This window comes from Eubalaena glacialis, chromosome 10 (genome assembly GCF_028564815.1).
Source record: "Eubalaena glacialis isolate mEubGla1 chromosome 10, mEubGla1.1.hap2.+ XY, whole genome shotgun sequence".
Classification (NCBI taxonomy): Eukaryota; Metazoa; Chordata; class Mammalia; order Artiodactyla; family Balaenidae; genus Eubalaena; species Eubalaena glacialis.
This window is the reverse complement of record NC_083725.1, coordinates 78,890,491-78,911,463: the sequence shown is the minus strand read 5'-3', so window position 1 is coordinate 78,911,463 and position 20,973 is coordinate 78,890,491. Positions and strand designations below refer to the sequence as shown.

Genomic DNA, 20,973 nt, shown 5'->3' with positions numbered 1-20,973 from the left:
CAGTTCATACCATGAAAGATGATATTATGTGCTTCAACAAATCAAATTTGAAAAGCAGTTCTTGGAGTTGATTTTATTCCAGTACATGTTCAGGATACCCACTCATATGATAATCTTGAGCATGTTTTCGCATTAATGTATGTTCAGTCCAGAAAAGAATGAAATAATTTGGATGTGGCCACTGTAGAAGCTATGTAACAATGTAATTGGAACATAGACTGTAACTGCAAGAAACCTGATAAGCAAATTCTACAAAATAGGAACTATTAAGAAAAGCCACGGCATTAGGAAAATAAAGAAAGAGGTATGGAATTCAGATATTTACTTCAGGTAAACTCAAATAATTTTTACTACACATATGTCCCTTCCCTTGCAATATGTTTTTTAATCTCAGTGTGCATTTGCATAGGTAATTAGAAATAATTCAAATTTAACTTCTTGTCCTGTGGGTTTTTTTTAATTCCTTCTCTTTTTTTTTGGCCGAGCCACACAGGGATCTTGGTTCCCTGACCAGGGATTGAATCCAGGCCCTTAGCAGTGAAAGCACTGAGTCCTAACCACTGGACCGCCAGGGAATTCCCTAATTCCTTTTTTTTAAATTGTGGAAAAAACATTTAACATGAGATTTACCCTCTTAATAAAACTTTAAATATAGAATATATTATTGTTGACTGGTGTTCTGTGTTTTTATTATTGAAACTGGTGACCCTAGTGATTTCAGGATCTGAACTCAGGTCTTCTGACTCCAAATCTAGTGCTCTTTCCACTATCACCTTCCTTCTAATTGATTTTGTAAAATAACCAGCCACATGAGTATGTTTGGAATTGTTTCACAGTGACTTTCCATACTTTACTGGTGCCCTAGACATCTGGAGAATGTCCCTGGCAGGGAAATATAGAATCTCATTTTCATGCCTCTCTTTGCACCCATTAGATCGTTCTTTTGGACAGTTTGTTGAGTTAGGCCATGCTGAAGATTCTCTTCATTGTTGAAAGATGAAATCAATAGCATTCTAGGTTAAGCCTTTAGAGCAGCTCTGTGATGTTTGAAATGCCATGCAATCAGCTTAAAAGGGGGACACAGAAAGCTACAAATTGGAATTATATGACCTTAATAGGATTCATGAAAATAATAATAATAATTATTATTAATATTATTATTTTACAGTCCAGGTCTTTTATTTTCTTTACACCCATCATGCCATGAATTCATAGGGAATGGGCTCCAACAGTTCAGGCTCCTTTCCATTGGTTCTCACGAAGTGTGCTTCTCTGGGTGGTGCGGGCTGGCGCTTCAGTTGAGCCCAAGTACCTTTCTCTTTGGCTTCCTTCTTTTTCTGATCATTTTCCTTCACCCGTTTCAGGAAGCTATCTCGGCTCTTAGAGTGCTTAATATGCTCGATACGCACATTAATTCTCTTGGCAAGAATCTTGCCCTTAACTTGTTTCTTTACAATGATGCCAACAGCATGCTGAGTAACATTGTAGCCTCTCGCAGTTTTGCCATGGTAACATTTGTGGGGCATTCCTTTTTGAACAGTGCCCATTCCCTTGATATCTACAATATCACCTTTCTTGTAGATTTGCATGTATGTGGCCAAAGGAACAACTCCATTTTTTTTTTTAAAAACCCTTCCATGGTATTTCTTTTTATTTTATTTATTTATTTATTTATTTATTTATTTAAAACCCCACATTTGTTTATTTATTTATTTTTTTGGCTGTGTTGGGTCTTCGTTTCTGTGCGAGGGCTTTCTCTAGTTGTGGCAAGTGGGGGCCACTCTTCATCACGGTGCGCGGGCCTCTCACTATCGCGGCCTCTCTTGTTGCGGAGCACAGGCTCCAGACACGCAGGCTCAGTAGTTGTGGCTCACGGGCCTAGTTGCTCCACGGCATGTGGGATCTTCCCAAACCAGGGCTCGAACCCGTGTCCCCTGCATTAGCAGGCAGATTCTCAACCACTGTGCCACCAGGGAAGCCCAACTCCATGTTTTTTAAAAGACCTAGAGAACATGTAGCAGGTGCCCCTGCTCTTTCCCTTTGTGTTGGTCATTTTGGCGAATTACTGGAAGATGGCGGTTCTGGCTGAAAAGCCATGAAAATAATTATTATTGTTAGTTGTGATTTTAATCAATACCAGGTATGCAGTTGACAAAGTGCATTCATATATATTATTCTATGTGATCCTCACAATAACTCTGTGGAGTAGTTCATATCTATTTTTCTGTAGAAGTTAAGGTTCTGTGCTAAAATGACTTGGGTTGTGCAACTAATAAGTGCCAAACTTTTACCCTCATCTTCCATATTCAGGTCCTGAGCGTTTCACTGCATAGTGCTGCTAGGTGGATGTGAGAAGAACATAGCTTCTAGGGCTGCCTGTCAGTTTAACTCGCGTTGGAGTCCACTCTCCAGTCACACTCGGCACATTTTATTACCAACAATAGAAAGATATGCTTAGTTTTAGTTTAAATTTTACAATTCTTTGTGCAATTAGCAAATTCAAAATGGAGTTTATGAACACCATAACTGCCTACTGCCTCAGAATTCTTTGCACTTCAGGGGGCTGGGCTGAAGGAGGAAGAGAGCAGATTGAGCCCAGGAGCTCAACACTTTCCATGTTTACTACTGGGGACTCCTGGAATGAGGTGGACGCATGTGAGAGAATGGGCAAGGGACACTTTCCTTTCAGATTTAGATTCAACATGCATTTTTTTTTTTTTTGAAGTGCTTCTATAGCACCTTGTATTTTTTTTTTTTTAATTTAATTTTATTTATTTATTTATTTATTTATGGCTGCGTTGGGTCTTCGTTTCTGTGCGAGGGCTCTCTCCAGTTGCGGCGAGCGGGGGCCACTCTTCATCGCGGTGCACGGGCCTCTCACTATCGCGGCATCTCTTGTTGCAGAGCACAGGCTCCAGACGCGCAGGCTCAGCAATTATGGCTCACGGGCCTAGTTGCTCCGCGGCATGTGGGATCTTCCCAGACCAGGGCTCGAACCCGTGTCCCCTGCATTGGCAGGCAGATTCTCAACCACTGCGCCACCAGGGAAGCCCCAACATGCATTTTTTGGATGCCATTTACAGTCGAAACATTTTCACATATGATAGCTCATCTCTGAAAGCTCATAACTAAAAGGAGGGAAGGCAGGGCTTCCCTGATGGCGCAGTGGTTAAGAATCCGCCTGCCAATGCAGGGGACACAGGTTCGGGCCCTGGTCCGGGAAGATCCCACATGCTGCGGAGCAACTAAGCCCATGCGCCACAGCTGAGCCTGCGCTCTAGAGCCTGCGAGCCACAACTGCTGAGCCCACGTGCCACAACTACTGAAGCCTGCACGCCTAGAGCCCGTGCTGCACAACAAGAGAAGCCCACGCACCACAACAAAGAGTAGCCCCCGCTCACTGCAACTAGAGAAAGCCCGTGTGCAGCAGCGAAGACCCAACACAGCCCCAAATAAATAAATAAATAAATAAATAAATAAAAATAATTAAAAGGAGGGAAGGCAGTATTCTACTTTGAGATGTAGAATTTGAGATCTGAAAAGTTAAGATGCTCTAACTTAAAAAAAATCACAGGAAAAGAAAGTTCAAGGAGAAGATTGTGAGCAGGGAAATTGCTACTGTTTCTAGACTGGCTGATTTTAGGTGCTCAACAAATCTTTACTATGTTGGATTGAAATGGTAATTTGGATTGACATGCTGGCATTCCTAACTCAGACTCTGAACACCCAGATCATTTGACTTAAAGCTTCACTAATGGGAAACCAATACCCCCTGTCCTGCTTTATTTTCCCCACACTATTTTAAAACATAAAGAAAGAATCGAGGTACACAGACTATTGGCTCCAGTTGACTATTGGGAAGGGATGTGAAAGACATTGTATTTTTTTTCTGATGTCATAAATTGCATATAATATTCTACCAAGGGTAAAGGGAAAATGGAGCAGAACTAAGAATCTATTCCAAGGGAAGATTCACATTTACTGAGGAAAACATATTGTCTGTACTCCAAATGAGAACACTTGGTCTGAAAAGTATATTTACGAGACGATAAAAGAAGAATATTTAGAATTAGCGGTGACATCAGTGGTCTGGTCAGCTCACTGAAAAGGGTCATTAAAAATGTGAGACTTTACTTCTTCATTAAATTGCTATGGCTGTCCAACTTCCTTATGGTTCCAAAAATAAAAATGAAAACTCTCAAAGCCTACTTTCCCCCCCACCTCCATTTCTTTAAGAAACAGAGGGTACAATTAAATCTCAGGGGGCTTTTGAATGAGGAACACTCAAGGACTTGTTCCAGTGCTTACCTATGTCATGAGAACATTACAGAGGCATCTGTACAACTAGAAATCTTTTCAATCAATAAAGAGCCCAAGGCTTCCCCAAGTGACACCCTGGTTTACACTGTGACATTCCTCGCTGTATTTAGAAGGACTCTCTCATCCCAGGCATCCAGAATCTTTTTACCCTCAGTCCCCACCTGCAGAGATGCCTTTTTCTAACTGTGAAAACAGTGCATGTCATTTTAACACTCCTCCATTCCACATAAACATGGAGAAGGAATACAGGCAGGGATGGACGCTCACTGATAGAATGGACAAAAAGCAACAAGTAGTATTTTATTTGTGAAGGTAGCTGCATATTTCATCTTTGAGGGGCTGCTCAGGTATAATGTATCCCAGGGTTTATAACAGCTCATACATATAAAGAGATCAATGGCTTATTAAATGCTGCCTATCAGAGAACCACAATTGCAATATCCATCAATAAAGTTTATGGAGAAAGAAAAATAAAGAAATGAATATTATAAAAAACAAGTGGAAAATTCAACAGTTATTATATGCTGTCCTTTAAAAACATTTTTACTCATTGTCTCTAACAACAGAAATGTCTGGGGGCTGGTGAGTAGGAGGGAGGAAAATTGTGTCTGACAGATTAAGAATTCAGTAGCTCAATAGCCCACAGGAGAGCTTAAAGCAAAAGAGTAGGTCAACTGTTAAGACAGTCACCAATTAATCTGTTGACAAAACATGGAATTAGGAGAACTATAGCTGGATTTCCCAGCGCTGGAAGTTTCTTCTTGATGTTAAGTCCCCAAAGCCATACTAATTCCTATTGAGCAAACAGAAGGAAAAAGTTATCAGTCTCAAATTAAACCTCCCATAATGCAAGGGGAAATAACACATGGCCCTTTATCCTTACCAAATGTGAGGAGGAATACAGTAGGTTGTCTGACCCTAGCTTCAGAGAACTTGAGAGCGCTAAGAAAGGCTGAGCTTTTCAAAGGAAAAAGCTGTGCTCAGCTCTTTTCTGTCACTCTGACATCAGTCTCTTGTGCCCACATAGCCCTTAGCCCTCTTATTCCTAAATGGTTTCCTTCTATCTAATGTCTACAGTCCCAGAGGCTGATGGTTCAGATAAACTATGTGCCAGATCTTGGCAGCTGTGTCTCTTCTGTGTGGGAAGGTCAAAGTAGTACTTTACAAAATCCAAAGGACACAAAATATTACTAATGCACACATGTGTTTAGAGAGGACTACAAGATAAAACTCCTAGGCATACACATAGAAGCCTTCCATAATTTGTACCATACTTACTTTTTTTAGGGTCATTACCCATCTCCCCTCTCCTCCCACTAGCGTGTATTCAGTCTTCATTGCCTCCATGCCTTTGCACGTGCTGTTCCTTCTTGTCCTTTCGCACCTTCTCTGATGGAAAACTCATTCATCCTTGAGAATACTTAAGCTTCTCAGGAAAACAGCTTGCAACAACTACAGGGAAATTAGTCACTTCTTCCTCTGTGCTTTTTATAAGGCTCTGTTAACATGGCTATTATAACGCCTATTATATTACATTCCAATTTATATGTCAAATTTCAGGGCAAGGATCATGTCTCAATCATTTAGTGATTAACACAGCCTTTGGCAGATATCTAGTATATACTCAATGCACTTTTTGAATGAATAAGCTTTGTCTGTTTTCTTTATTTTTCTGTAAAACTAGTTTAATAATGTGGTTATCTTCAATATGGCAGTTTATTCTTAAATAATTGTAATAAGAGGAAGACAGTGAAAACAGTGTGCATTACTCCTGGAAGGCTGTCAATTATATCGAACTTACCCAAAGAAGTGGGAAAAATCTCCAAATTAAAATGTTAAACATGGCTTTATAATAACAATAAAAAATGTGTTTATAAAACCATTTGTTTTTCCAGTTCTTCTACTTCTTAACAGAGCGTAACAAAAAATGGTACACAAACATCAGGTTTAGACTTTGCATCAGAAGAGGTCTTTTAAAGGATCAAAACAATAGATTTTTTTTTTAGTTGAAAAGGACCTCTTGGTTATCTAGTTCAACTCTCTGCTCTGTACGAATCTCTATGATATCTCTGATAGATGCTCACCCAGCTTCTACTTGAACACTTCCAGTGATCGGGAACTCACTACTTAGGAAGGTAAGTGATTCTTTATTTTGACAATTACGATATCCAAGTTGAGCCCAAATCTGCCTCCCTGTAATCTTTAGCCATTGGACTCAGTCCTTCCTTCTTAAACCACAGAAGATATTCCTTCTTCCTTATAGAAGCCCTATAAAGAATTAAAAACAGCTACATCATCATCCCAAGTCTTTTCTTTTCCAGACTTTTCCAGTTTGATTCAACTCCTTCTGATATGTCATGTTTATCAACATTTTCACCAACCTAGTTCATATCCTCCAGACATGTTGCAGTTTGTCTCTAAGACTTCTGAAACAGAGCCTGGAACACTACTCCAAATGAGATTTGCTCAGTGTAGAGGATTTCTCAGAGCAGCACTAACACATATCTTTCATTCTAGCCTCTGTACAGGTATTTGAAATTTGGACTGGCTCTTACTTGATGTAGAGTCAAAGCTTGGCAAGAGTTAGCAGGAAAGAGGATAACATGAAGCCTGGGTAGGAGCAGAGCTAAGAGAACTGATCCAATTCTGGGGCTTTAGTTGGGAGGCAAGCTGCCTAAATGAACCCTAGATATACCAAGGGGATTCAAGGGGTTTTGATCGATAGATGGGGACAAGGCTGTAGCAATATTTGAAATTAGACAGGTGGTGGCATCTTGCCTCTATTAGGTTTTGGAGTAGGCCCTCCATCACCAGGTGGGGAACATGAGAAACAAGACCCAACTCCTGGCAAAGAGTCTGCAAAGGGTTAGGCAAATTAGAGTCAGGAAGACTGGGGTTCAAAGAAGGGCTACATTTCTAAGGGGAAACTGAGGTAGTAAGAATTAAAATAGCTCTGGAATCATAAAGACCTTTGTTGAACTCCATCTTCTTCATTTTCCAAACCTCAGTTTCCTCATGTGAAGATAATAGTATTTACTTTAAAGGATTGCTGTGAAGACTTAGTGGGATGATATATGTAAAGTCTGGCATACAGTTACTGCTTTTCAAATGTTTTTATTGCAAATTAAAATAAAAAGAGATAAAATGTAAGTTAAATGAATTTTAAAATAATTTCACTTTTGAAGCCTTTCAAATTAATTATGTACTAAGAGCATATTCTCAAAACATGTTTAACACTTCCTTTCAGAAAAGCACTATACCTATTTTTTTGAAAGATGATCAGGAATGATATGGATTGGTTGAATATGGCTTGTAAAGTAAGCATAATGTAATATGATTCATTATAATCCTCATAATAATTGTGCCAATTTTATGGTTATAAGAAATATACTTATTTTCAGATTTTACTTTCAAATAAGTGATGAATTTACCATAAATCTCTGAAGTCAGTCTTTTTTGTAATATAAATTCACTAATCCAGTCAGAATTACAATTCACTATTTGTTAGAAATCTTTGCATAAATCCTTTTCCCAGCCCCACAGTTTTCCTTTTAATATCCAATTACCTAAAATTTAAGAGGAATGAGCACCGCCCCATGGGAGTGTGTGTGCTGCTCTGATCCTATAGTTAAAATTCAGAGAATTGGGAGTGACGTCATCCATAACAATAAAAAAGCTTCTCTTGGTGTGTGGAAGACCTATATATAAAAGTCACATTTAAGGGTCTACAACTCAATTCATCAGCTTTCTCAGGTTTACTCAACTTTGAGAAAGCATCAGCTGCTAATACACCTGAAAGAAGATCGTGTCCTAAGACATTGTGTGGTGAGTAATCTTTATTTTCTCTTTTAAATTTCATATGAGTTTTTTTTTATGATCAAGCAATTATTTAATGTGTACCATTTTCTACAACGTCATGCTGCTCGTTCAAGGTAAAACGTTAAGGGAGGGATTGAATGATATTTAATATTAAAATGCTGCAATAAAAAATAAATTTATGCTACTAAAATATTGTTAAATCATTTATTTTTGTGATTAAAGTCTTTTGAGAGGCCTTGCTTTTTATAAACTCATCTGAAATTACATGAAAAATAATTAAAATTTGGCATGATGTGCTTTAATGGTATCTTATTAAAATTTTGAAATAAAACAGCCTAATGAGAAATGAATAATTCTGATTTAAATAATCAATGTAAATTTATTTCTCTGAGTTAAAATTCCATTTTTCCTCCAGAATATCCTCATAGAGAGCTCAATCTGTGTACTATAGTTGGAGAAACTCAGTTTTACTGCTGAATATTTATTCCCTTTACATAAAGCCTTTTCTAATTTTCTATTCTGAAAACTGTACATGAATTTGAAGGATGTTTTACAACCATTTTTCAGCTTTTTAAATGACATTCTTGTAAGAACCTCATCTCTCTATTAAGAACAAGGAAGCAAGGCAGAGGCGTTAGGTGAATGTGACAAAGCTAGAATAGGACCCCCAAGCTTCTGTCCTCTGGCTACAATGATTGTTTCTAACACAAACCAAAAATGAAGAATATTCATTTGTTGCTCCTTCAATAGCTTTATATTGCACAGTGAAAATAAATATAGTAGATTATAATGCTCCTTATGTTACTTCTAAATGATGCAGATTCCCTTTAAAATATGAGTACATAGCCACCCTATGTGTATGTTAAAACAGAGAACGTTAAGTATTAAGAAAAGGCACGTCTATGATAAAAGGCTTTGCAATTGTTGAAATGCAGATTACGGTAAGACTTTTCTATTTTGAGATGAAAAGCTTAAAAGCAAAAGAGGAAAGTACTAAAAATTATACTCAAACAAAATTGTTAATAAAATAATCTGAAAAGATAAGATACAGACAAGCATTTTATATGGAGTCAAAGCTCTAAATTCATATAACAAGTAATCAATTAGATGATGTTTAAATGCTTTGACACATTCTTTTTAATGGTAGGAGAAGTGAGTGTTAATTTAGTAAAAATCTCTAAATCAGAGCCTATTCATTTGGCATTTATGTTTATCATTGTGTTGAAAGGAAGTTTACTTATGAAAAAGAGATTTGCTAAGTCAACAAACACTGTTGACAATTTACCTAATTAAAAGAAGTAGGGACTTCCCTGGTGGTCCAGTGGGTAAGACTCCACGCTCTCAATGCAGGGGGCCCAGGTTGGATCCCTGGTCGGGGAACTAGATCCTGCACGCATGCCGCAACTAAAGATCCCACATGCTGCAACGAGGATCCTGCGTGCTGCAACTAAGACCCGGCACAGCGAAAATAATAAATAAATAAATAAATAAATAAATAAATAAATAAATAACTAAATAAATAAATAAATAAATAAATAAGAAGTAGCCATTTTCAAGCTTCTTGTGTATTTAGTCATAACACAAAACGTGGGAGGAAATTCTAAACAGTAAGGTTTTTCATTCTTCATGTAGCTTACATTCATATATTAAAACTTGCACAAGAACTCTCAAAAAGATACCTAAGAAAGTAAAGCTAATCTGTCTAATTTCTAAGTCAAATTGTGTGTATACATAATATATACTAATTATCTGTATACATAATATATACTTATATATACTGTAAAATAAAGAGGCTGATTCCAAAAGTCTCTCATGAAAAACAATCCAATTAGTTACTGTCACACTCTGTACAAAGTTGTATGATTATAAATATAAACTACTATAAATTTAATTGTATAGTTTGGAATATTAAAAGTATTTTAAATGCCTCCATTTTGCTTTTTCTTTTAGTGAAGATGATGTCTGCAAAAGACATGGTTAAAGTAATGGTTGTCATGTTCGCGGTTTGTTTTCTTGCAAGATCGGAAGGGAAGTCTGTTAAGTAAGTACCATAGCCTGTTCTGCACGGTGAGGGCATGGGAATCGGATTTTTAAGGTTGGCTTTGTGATTTGGAAGAGGGGAGCTAATGGAGTGATCCTCTCTGATTCTGTTCCCTCTAGGAAGAGATCTGTGAGTGAAATACAGCTTATGCATAACCTGGGCAAGCATCTGAGCTCCATGGAAAGAGTGGAATGGCTGCGTAAGAAGTTGCAGGATGTGCACAACTTTGTTGCTCTCGGAACTTCCATAGCTTACAGAGATGGTAGTTCCCAGAGACCCCGAAAAAAGGAAGACAATGTCCTGGTTGAGAGCCATCAAAAAAGTCTTGGAGAAGCAGACAAAGCTGATGTGGATGTATTAATTAAAGCTAAACCCCAGTGAAAACAGATATGATCAGAGCACTGCTCTAGACAGCATAGGGCAACAACATTACATGCTGCTAATGTTATCAAGCTCTATTAAGATTAAGTGCCAATATTTCTAATATTACCAAACTTTATGTGTAATCTATTGCTAGCTGTGACAGCAGCAATTTTAACTGATTATTTTGATTTTACTTTTATTCATCTAAGAGCTCTTTTAATAATTCTATTTCTATTGATTCTAAATAAATGAAGTTAAGTATTTCTTCCTTGTTATAAAAATACCTTTTGGTTCTGAGTAACACCAATATGTTTAAATTGATTGTGACTAAGAAGAACAGCACAAAATTTTTTTTAACCCTATGTCTAACGTTCTGATATTTTGAAATTATCCTTTAAATATTACCAAAGTACCAGGTCCCCGAATCATCACTAGCTAGTTACTATTGTCCTCTTCCTTTCAGGAAAGGAAATGAAATGTCACTGGTCATATTCCTAGTCTGGACCCCAAATTGCAAGGAATAGAAATTTTGTGTTTAATAGAATATAACTTTGTTCATTTGTCCTTCCTCACACGCATTTCTAACAAAATGGACTGCCTTAACCAAAGACAATTTAGAATATCAATGGGCATTATGGGGAACTTCTGAAATCCCCAGACTCAATTTTCTTAAAACCAAATTGGACTACCATAGCTCTAAGATTTCCAAAACTGAATGAAATGCCTATTTTGATTGGTATTTTGAGGCCTCCAAATATCACCAGGACCCTAAAATTGCCTCTCTGCAAAATAGGATTTTAAGATTAACTGAGGCAAACAAGCAATTAAAGAAAGATGAAATGGCTTCGGAAGCCTCATGATCCTCTTCCTTGGCTCCCTATGCTCAGGCTTCACCTCCGGCGCCATCTCCCTCCTTCCCTTCTACACTGCCCACACCTCCTCTACACCCTCAGCTCCCCCTTACTAATTCTCTCGCTGAACTTTCATATTTCTTTGAAACCCTCCCCACTCCTTTTTCCTCTGAACTTATCAGAACCTGTCCCCTTAAAATTAAGCCTTCTGAGGATCCAGAGGCTAAACCCTGAATTTCTTATATTTCCTGGACTAAAGCTAAACTGCGAGCCACAGTCAAATATTTTCCCAAAGTAACCGAAGAACTTCACAGATTTGCTGAGGAATTTAATATAGTCTTTCAAACTTGTCAACCTTGTTTCTCTGATTTAAATCAGTTAGTTCATATGCTTGTTGGTAAAGGCCCGGCCCAGCACTGCATGAAAACTGCTAATTGGGAAAATCCTGAAAGTCTCTAGAATCACAACTGGGAGACCAGCTTGCTAACTTATTATACGATCAAGCTTGGACAGTTGCTAGGCAACTTCATGGAGCAACTCCTAGGCCTTCTCCAAAGCCTGTTGATTGCAGCAAAATTTAGGTTTGCACAAAAAAATCAGATGAATCTGTTCATGACTATTACAATTGACTTCAGATTACTTTTAAAGAAAATTCTGGTCTTCCTTCAGATGTTTATTCCACCTGGCTAGCTTTTAACTCTATGTTTATTAATGGGCTGAACCAGGACCTTTCCCTTCTAGTAAAAAGGATCAGGATGGAATGGGAAAATATGTCCACTCCAGACTTAGTTAATCTGACAAACTTGCTCTCTTGCACTCTAGATGATTCACCTAAAAGAAAGACCACTAGGGAATTCCCTGGCTGTCCAGTGGTTAGGACTCCACGCTTCCACTGCCATGGCCCAGGTTCGATCCCTGGTCGGGGAACTAAGATCCCACAAGCTGCGTGGAGTGGCCAAAAAACCCCCAAAAAACAAAACCAAATAAACCACACTAAAATTCTTCAACTCCAGCAAATAAAAACCCCTAAACAAAAACAAAACCCTCCTAGTTTCTGGTATTATTGCAAAAAGCTAGGACACTGGAAAAGAGATTGTTATACCTTTAAGTGCTTTAGGCACCTTCAGCCCTCTAACAAGCCTTTCCAACGTCCTCCCAGTTCTCAATGATGGGACTCTGAGAAACTACAGGGGCTCTTCCCAATCATCCCTCTTAATCTGCTTGGAGAAACGTCTCTCCAGATTGGGTATGAATCTCTTCCAGTCCTAACTGACACCAGAGCCACACTCTCGGTGCTTGACTCCACTACTATGAAATGCCCCTGCCTTGAAGTACTAAAACAGTTCAAATAGTGGGGATCTCTAATCAACCTCAAGAGATGCCTGTCCCTGAACCTATTTCCTTTTGTTTGGCCCTTTGAGAGATACATAACTTTTTCTCCTTAGTTCCTCAACCCCATCCATCTATCAGGCTGAGACTTCTTAGAGAAGTATCATGCTGGAATTTCTTTCTTCCAAAGGGAGAAAAAAAAATCATAAAGGGAATTCCCGGGCAGTCCAGTGGTTAGGACTCCATGCTTTCACTGCCAAGGGCCTTGGTCAGGGAACAAAGATCCCACAAGCCACACAGTGCGGCAAAAAAAAAAAAAAAAAAAAAAAAATTGCAAAGGTAGAAATAATTCTAGAACTTGAGAGTAGTCATTGAAGTAAAAACCAGGTGAATTAAATGATCCCTTGACATCTTTTATTTGCTCCATCTCTAATGATTCTAGAGCTGATTCTGGAAACACTGATAATTTGTCCCTATCGATTCAGCTACCATCTTTGTTATGGGCAAAATGTCCAACTGATATTGGCAAAATTCACAGCACACCTCTCATCAAGATTCAAATAGATCTCTCAAAACCTCTGCTCAGAGTTAATCAATATTCTACAGGAAAGAATCTCTTCAAAGCATAAAGCCCATAATAGAAGATTACAAGGGCCAAGGCATCATTATCCCTTGCACTAGCCCCTGCAATACTCCCATTTTGCTAGTGAGAAAACCTAAGGGCCAAGGGTGGATGCTTGTCCAGGACCTTTGAGCAATAAACAACATTGTTATCCCTCAACACCCTGTTGTTCCTAATATCCATTACTAATATCCACTCCCACTGGAAGCAATTTCTTTACTGTAATTGATTTATGCAGTACATTCTTTAGTATTCCAGTTGATGAAACTAGCCAATACCTTTTTTTTTTAAATTTTTGGCTGCGTTGGGTCTTTGTTGCTGTGCACGGGCTTTCTCTAGTTGCGGCAAGAGGGGGCTACTCTTCATTGCAATGCGCGGGCTTCTCATCGCGGTGGCATCTCTTGTTGTGGAGCACAGGCTCTAGGCATGTGGGCTTCAGTAGTTGCAGCATACAGGCTCAGTAGTTGCGGCACACGGGCTTCAGTAGTTGTGACGTGTGGACTTAGTAGTTGTGGCTTGTAGGCTCTAGAGTGCAGGCTCAGTAGTTGTGGTGCACGGGCTTAGTTGATCCGCGGCATATGGGTTCTTCCCAGACCAGGGATCGAACCCGTGTCCCCTGCGTTGGCAGGCAGATTCTTAACCACTGCACCACCAGGGAAGTCCCCTAGCCAATACCTTTTTCACTTCACTTGGGAGAAAAACAATTCACATGGGCAGTAATGCCTCAGCCGTTACTTATTTCTCGCAAATCCTGAAGGCTTATCCAGGTGATAAAAAGTTCTCTAGAAGTTCTATTTTGTTGTAACATGTGAAAGAAATCTCTGTGCTCTCCTTATCAAGCCTCTTCACCGGAAGACAGCATCCATATGTCAAAGCTTTTAGCCTTAAAGAGACATAACATTGTCAAGGAAAAAATTCAGTTTGCCCAAACCCAGGTTTCATATTTAGGGCATCTGATATCAGAACAAGGGCCACACCCAGATCCAGAGAGACTTTGTGGTGTCCTATGTTTCCAGAAACCCAAAACTAAGTGCCAACTGCTAGTTGTTTGTTGCCAAAATTGGATTCCAAATTTCTCTTTTATGCCCAAAACTCTGTATGTTCTACTAAGCAATAACAACTCCAATCCAATTTGATGGGAAGAACCAGACAACATAGCTTTTAAGGCCTTAAAGGAGAGTTTGATGAACCTGCCTGTGTTTGGACATCCCAGTTATCAAATTCTCTTTTTCCTTTTGTATATGAAAAGGAAGGGAATGCCCTGGGGGTACTCACCCAAAAACACTGGGACCACCATTGACCCATAGGGTATTATAGCCAATAACTGGACTCTGTGGCATGGAGATACCCTTCTTGCCTTAGAACAATTACTGTCTCTGCCCTTTTGGTTAAGGCCACCAAGAAAGTTATTGTGGGATCCCCATTACCCATTTTTATACCTCATGCAGTAGAAGGCCTCCCCAATTCTCATCACACTCAACCTTTCTCAGTGAGCCCCCTCAACTCCTATGAAGCCCTTTTGTTAACTACTCCTCACGTAACTCTTTTACAGTGTAATAACTTTAATCCTGGTACTCTTCTTCCCACCATCACCAATGACATCTCTCATGACTGCCTAACACTGATGGATCACCTCCTGACTCCTGGTGATAATCTACAGGCAATTCCTCTGGGTAACACTGGCTTTTCATGGTTCACTTATGGTTCTTATTTAAAAGGTGACAATGGCAAATACTGTGCTGTTTAGTCTATTGCAACTCCTTTTGATACTGATGAGGCATAATCTATACCTATGACTACTTTGGCCCAACAGCCTGAATTATACACTGTTACACAGGCTTGTACTTTAGTCAAGGGCAAAACTTCTAATATTTATACTGATAGCAGATATGCTTTCAGAGTAGTTCATGATTTTGGAATGTTTTACAAGCAATGTGGCTTCCTTTCTTCCAGCAGATATAAAATTTTAAATGGCCCCTTTGTTCAGGAATTGTTGGATGTAATGCTTTTACCTGCCACTTTAGCTGTTATTAAGATTCCAGAGCATTCTATTTTTTTTAAAATTTATCTTGGCTGCGCCAGGTCTTAGCTGTGGCACGTGGGATCTTTTAGTTGCAGCATGCGGGCTTCTTAGTTGTGGCATGCGGACTCTTAGTTGTGGCATGCATGCGGGATCTAGGTCCCCAACCAGGGATCAAACCCAGGCCCCCTGCACTGGGAGCTTGGAGTCTTACCCACTGGACTACAAGGGAAGTCCCAAGATTCCAGGGCATTCTAAACTTGACTCCTGGAAGCTAAATCACCTTGCTGGAATTTCCACAAGGAATGCTGCCCTTAAAGGAACCAAGAGCAATCAGACCTCTGTCATGGTCCAAAGAGATATTTTCCCAAATGATAAGTTAGAAAAACTGGCTAGAGAAGCCCAACAGTTGGCCCCAGAAAAGAAAAAACAAGGTTGAAAATTCACAATTGTTGGTCTGAAAAAAAGAGAAAGCTCTGATTCAAACCATATAACATTCTAGTCCTACCAGAAACTCTAAAAATCCCATTGCTAACCACTGTACATGCATTAAACCATTGGTCTATTCATAAAATGATAGCATTCATGAGTCAATATTGGTGGAGAAACATTAACAAAGCCACAAAATAGTGCCTACCTCACTTGTCCCACTTGTTCTAAATACAACCCAGGAAGCCTGTTTGTACTGCTCTCAGACATTTTAAACTGCCCCATGGACCGTTTGAGTTCTGGCCAATGGGTTTCATACAACTTCCTCCATCTCATGGATATACATATGTTTTAGTCATGGTCTGTATGTTTTCACACTGGACTGACGGACTACTGCCTGTTCTGTGGCTAAAGTCCTTTTGGATATGATTATCCTTACCTGGGGAACTCCTCTTAAACTTCATAATGATCAAGGAATCCATTTTTACTGTTCATGTACTTCGACCAGTCTGCTCTGTTTGGCTGGTTTTACAATTTCACTGTGTTTATCACCTTCAATCCTCTAATTTAGTTGAAGGTACACAGCATTATTGAGTCAACTGACAAAATTTGTAGAGGCCTTCCAAATACCTTGGCCAAAAGCATTGCTGGTGGTCCTTCTAAATCTCAGATCTACCTCTTTTGGAACTCATAAACTCTCACCCTTTGGGATAATCAGAGGATGCCCAGTGTACTTGGCTCCTGCCTCTTTTGACCCCCAAGAGATGAAAGGAAAGATACTCCAATATTGCAAAGGTCTAATTGCTTCTACTACAAATAACTATGTTTGATAGAGCAATCTTCTCACAGTGCATTCTCGGGAGAGGAAGACCTTAAGCATCCTACCCTGCAAACTGGAGATTTTGTCTATTGGAAAATGCACCTCCAGAAAGACTCTCTTCGACCTTGCTGGAAAGGCTCCTATCAGGTACTGCAAACTAATTCTGTGCTGCCAAACTCCAGGGAATAAACTCTGAGAACATGTGACACACCTAAAGAAAACACCAAACACTGACTGGACCTGCACATTATCTAGTGACCTGAAAGTAAAGATTTCCTGGAATTGAAGCAGGCAATATCTGATGAGATAGCTTTCCAAAGATATCTGGACCAGGGCTGTTGGAAGTTTGTCTGCCAAACCGTTGATGATGACATAATGCTTCAGGTGATCTCCAATGCCTAATATCTTGATAATATATAAACTTTAAATTAAAAGTGCCTGGGAGTTCTCTCTCTTACCCTCCTTGTTACTCAAATGTGACTTCAATAGGTTTCCACTCTGTGTTCTTTCCCTCTGATGTGAGACATTATACCCAGGAAAAATCCTTCCTGGCATTGAGGGACAGGGAGCTGCTGAAATGAGAAAACCTGACTCGATCAGTGATACTTTCAAAGAAAGATCTTGATTAAAAGAGGGAAATGTAAAAAATTAATAAACAGAAACCTCAAGTAGTCAGGAAACCGGAAGAGGGAGCTCTCATGCCCTGCTACCAAAGTAGGACCCAACTGGAAGAAGAAAGACCTCCTCTTCTTTCCTGGCAACAACTCAGCCAATGAAAAGCCCTGGACTGTTTGTTTATTATAGCCCTCCCAACATCCTTTTGCCTTCTGTGAAAGAGTTCTCCTTCCCTTGCTATGTGAGGACTTACATGTTGCTCTCCATGGTTGCAGACCCTGAATTGTAATTCTTTGTTTATCCCAAATAAACTTTTTTTTTTGTTGCTGGGGAAATAACTAAGTTTATTTTAGGTCAACACCTTAAACTGTGAGCCTCCTGGGTCTAGTTCAACATCATCCTGAGCAAAGCCCCGTATGTAGAATTAAGTTAGGTTTTAAAATCAATTATTTGTTTTTGTAATTCTTAGATAGTTTTCTCAATCATATAAACTCCTGGTAATATCAGGAAAGCTTGGGGATGTATGATGCATCAGTTTCACCCTATATGCTCTTCTTTGGGGACAAGACATCACATATCTCTTTGAAAGGACTGTGGCCAAATTGCAACATCTGTAGCATTCTTGGCACAGATCTTCATGGGTTGTACATTTTCACCTTCTCTTGAGATCCCAGGGAAAAAGGGTGGGCACAGGAGACTCCAAGGTAAGACACATTTTTCATTCTCACCAAGAACTTTTTGAACAGTGTATTCACTAACTGAACAAACTTTTTGGCCAACTCAATGTTTGTGAAGATGTATAAATGAAAACCATCAGAGGCATTGAAAAATAAAATGGCTTTCAGGTCCCAGTCCAAAAAAATCCTCACCTCTGTAGGTCTGAGTTCACGTGGAGAATAGTCCTGGTTTCTGTACCGGCAGTGACTTAATGTCTCCTCCTGAGGCTCACAACCCAGAACCCCAAACCTGAAGATACCAGGAAAGGGCAATCATGATATGCAGAATCCCTGCAAACAACCACAGCCAATTCCAGTGTTTCTCTAACTTCCACCTCCTAATAATGTCAGCCAGAGGTGAAGCAGGATGACCCCAGCACACAAGAAGCAGAGATAAATGTTTTGGCATTCTCTGGTTGTCTTGTCTGAACCTACCCATATTCAATGCTCTGCAGGTCATTAAGAGAATAAGAGGAAGTCACTGGCTGTAACCAGAGCTAGAGTCATTTTCCAATAGAATCTCTGCCCAGACATCATCACTTAGATCTCAGTCACCACTTTCCCCAGGGCCATGCTGGTCTGGATCCTCTGGATCTACGAGATGTCAAGACACTGGGGACAAGAGAAAAGACTGTCCTGATGCCTAAGGCAGGAGAAACAGAAGTTATGTTTGCAGAATGTCAAACAGGGATCTTGGAAATAGTTCAGGTAGGTGAAATGTGTTGATTCTTTTCTGAGTTTTTCTGCCATGGCCATCATTTCAATATGGCTGTTATTAGTTTTGTGCTTCTCTGGGGTGCTGCAACTTCTTAACTGGATCCTAGACTTCTCATAAAGGTATTTTGCTCTGTATATTATTGCTAAATCAATGTTTCTGTGAGGAACCAAGGCCTAGGACTTCCTATTCCACCATCTTGCTGATGTTACTAACATAGGTTTATTTTTGAGCTCTATGTATTTATTCTGTTATATTGAGGTATTTGTTCTTGCAGTATAAAGTACACACACACACACACATATCCTTCTTTATAGACCTTTATTCTACCATTCAATATTTACACTGAGTTTGTTGGGTTCTCTTCTAAAAAAATCCAGCTGCAATTTTGATTGGGATTGTATTAAAACTATATGTTAATTTTAGGAAGAATTGTCATCTTTATTATATCATCCTATTCATCAACATAGTAAGCCTTTTCACTTATTCTGACCTACTTTAATACCTTTTAAATAGAGTTTAAACATTTTCTCTAGAAAAATCTTATGTATCCTTTGTTAATTGCTAAATTCTGTATGGTTTATTGTGAAAGGTATCTAAATGTTTATTATATTTTTTAATTGGTTATTTTTGGTATAGAGAAACATTGTTCATTTTCCTAATTTTCTCTTATAACCAACAAACTTGCTGAACTGCCTTATTAATTCTAATAGCTTATATCTTGTTTACATTTGCTTTTCTATGTAGATGATCATATAATCTCAAATAATGACACTTTTATCTCTTTTCTCCCTGTGATTACACTTTTTTTTTCATTTCTTATAGTAGTATCTGGCACCTCAGTACCATGCTAATGAATGATGCTACTGGGTTTCCTTATCATATTCTGGACCTTAATGGGAATGTGTATGTAATTTCTCAACAAGAGAATGGTTTTTAACATATTGATGGCATTCCCTTCTATAACTAGTTTTCTAAGGGTTCTTTTGAAATTATAAAAGAACTTTATAAAATGCTGTTTCTCCAAAAATATGTAACTTTTCACTTTTAGTCCATTAATGTAATAAATTAAATATTTTTGCATTCCTGGAATAAAATCTACTTGATATTGACATGTTTTTACTTTTTAAAATAGTAAAACTTATTGTACATACAAAATTTATTGTACAGGACTTCCCAGGTGGCGCAGTGGTTGGGAATCTGCCTGCCAATGCAGGGGAACACGGGTTTGAGCCCTGGTCCGGGAGGATGCCACGTGCCGCGGAGCAACCAAGCCTGTGTGCCACAACTACTGAGCCTGCGCTCTAGAACCTGCGAGCCACAACTACTGAGCCTGCACGCCACAACTACTGAAGCCCGAGCCGTGCCTAGAGCCCGTGCTCCACAACAAGAGAAACCACCACAATGAGAAGCCCATGCACTGCTACAAAGGGTAGCCCCCGCTTGCCACAACTAGAGAAAGCCCAAGCAACAAAGACCCAACACAGCCAAAAATAAATAAGTAAATAAATAAATTTATTTAAAAAAATTTGTTGTACATATATGTAGATTTTTTAAGGAAAAAACACCCATGACTCATTATTCAGATTGTGAAATAGAATATTGCTAGTACCTCAGAAATTCCTGTAAGCTCTTCCCTGTTCATATCCCCTTCATCCTCACTTCCTTATTTTTATGTTTATCATTATTCTTTTGCTTTTCTTTATAGAAAGTCAATATCCCTTGGTTAGATTGTATAGTCTAATATATATATTTCAAATATATGCTGTTGCATAGCATAGCCTCTGTCTTTCCAGCCTATGGCATCTGTTTTCTCACCATCCACTATGGCTAAGCCCCTGCTCCATATTTTTAGATTTTTACCAGTCAGCACCCCATTTAAAGGTACTCATTTCTGAATTAGTTAGGGTGAGCAAATTGCTGTAAAAAATAGATCCCAAATATATAACCACCTAAATTAAATAGAAGTTTCTTTCTTATTCACATAATATTACTGGAATGTTATATTACTGGGCAGGTGAACAATTCAGTAGGGTAGCCAGAGACTCAACTTCTACCATGGTAACCCTAAGGTTGTCTCCTCTCTAGATAACTGTATGTGGAAAAGGTAGGAATGCCATGTGGGAAGTTTTTACTGGGCAGGCCTGGAAAGGTGACATCATCTCTTCCTATTTCATTAATTATATTATAGCCATGCAACCATACCTAATATTTTAAAGTGGGGTGGGGTGGGGCAGCTGAAAAATGTAGTCTCTGGCTGGGTAGATACTTCCCAGTGACAACTCTATACTAGGAAAGCACAGGTTTTGGTGA

General features: G+C 39.0%; 2 protein-coding genes across 2 annotated transcripts; one reads left to right on the top strand and one right to left on the bottom strand.

The window, feature by feature from the left end:
- Nucleotides 1-1,160: 1,160 nt before the first annotated feature.
- LOC133099406 (large ribosomal subunit protein eL21-like) lies at nucleotides 1,161-1,617 on the bottom strand. The gene has a single exon (XM_061203053.1). The coding sequence runs from the start codon at nucleotides 1,587-1,589 to the stop codon at nucleotides 1,197-1,199; it is 393 nt and encodes a 130-aa protein (XP_061059036.1). The 5' UTR covers nucleotides 1,590-1,617; the 3' UTR covers nucleotides 1,161-1,196.
- Nucleotides 1,618-7,929: 6,312 nt separating this feature from the next.
- PTH (parathyroid hormone) lies at nucleotides 7,930-10,561 on the top strand. Its single transcript, XM_061203052.1, has 3 exons — nucleotides 7,930-8,005; nucleotides 10,090-10,180; nucleotides 10,300-10,561. Exons 2-3 carry the CDS (start codon nucleotides 10,095-10,097, stop codon nucleotides 10,559-10,561), a joined length of 348 nt encoding a protein of 115 aa, XP_061059035.1. The 5' UTR covers nucleotides 7,930-8,005; nucleotides 10,090-10,094.
- Nucleotides 10,562-20,973: the final 10,412 nt, after the last annotated feature.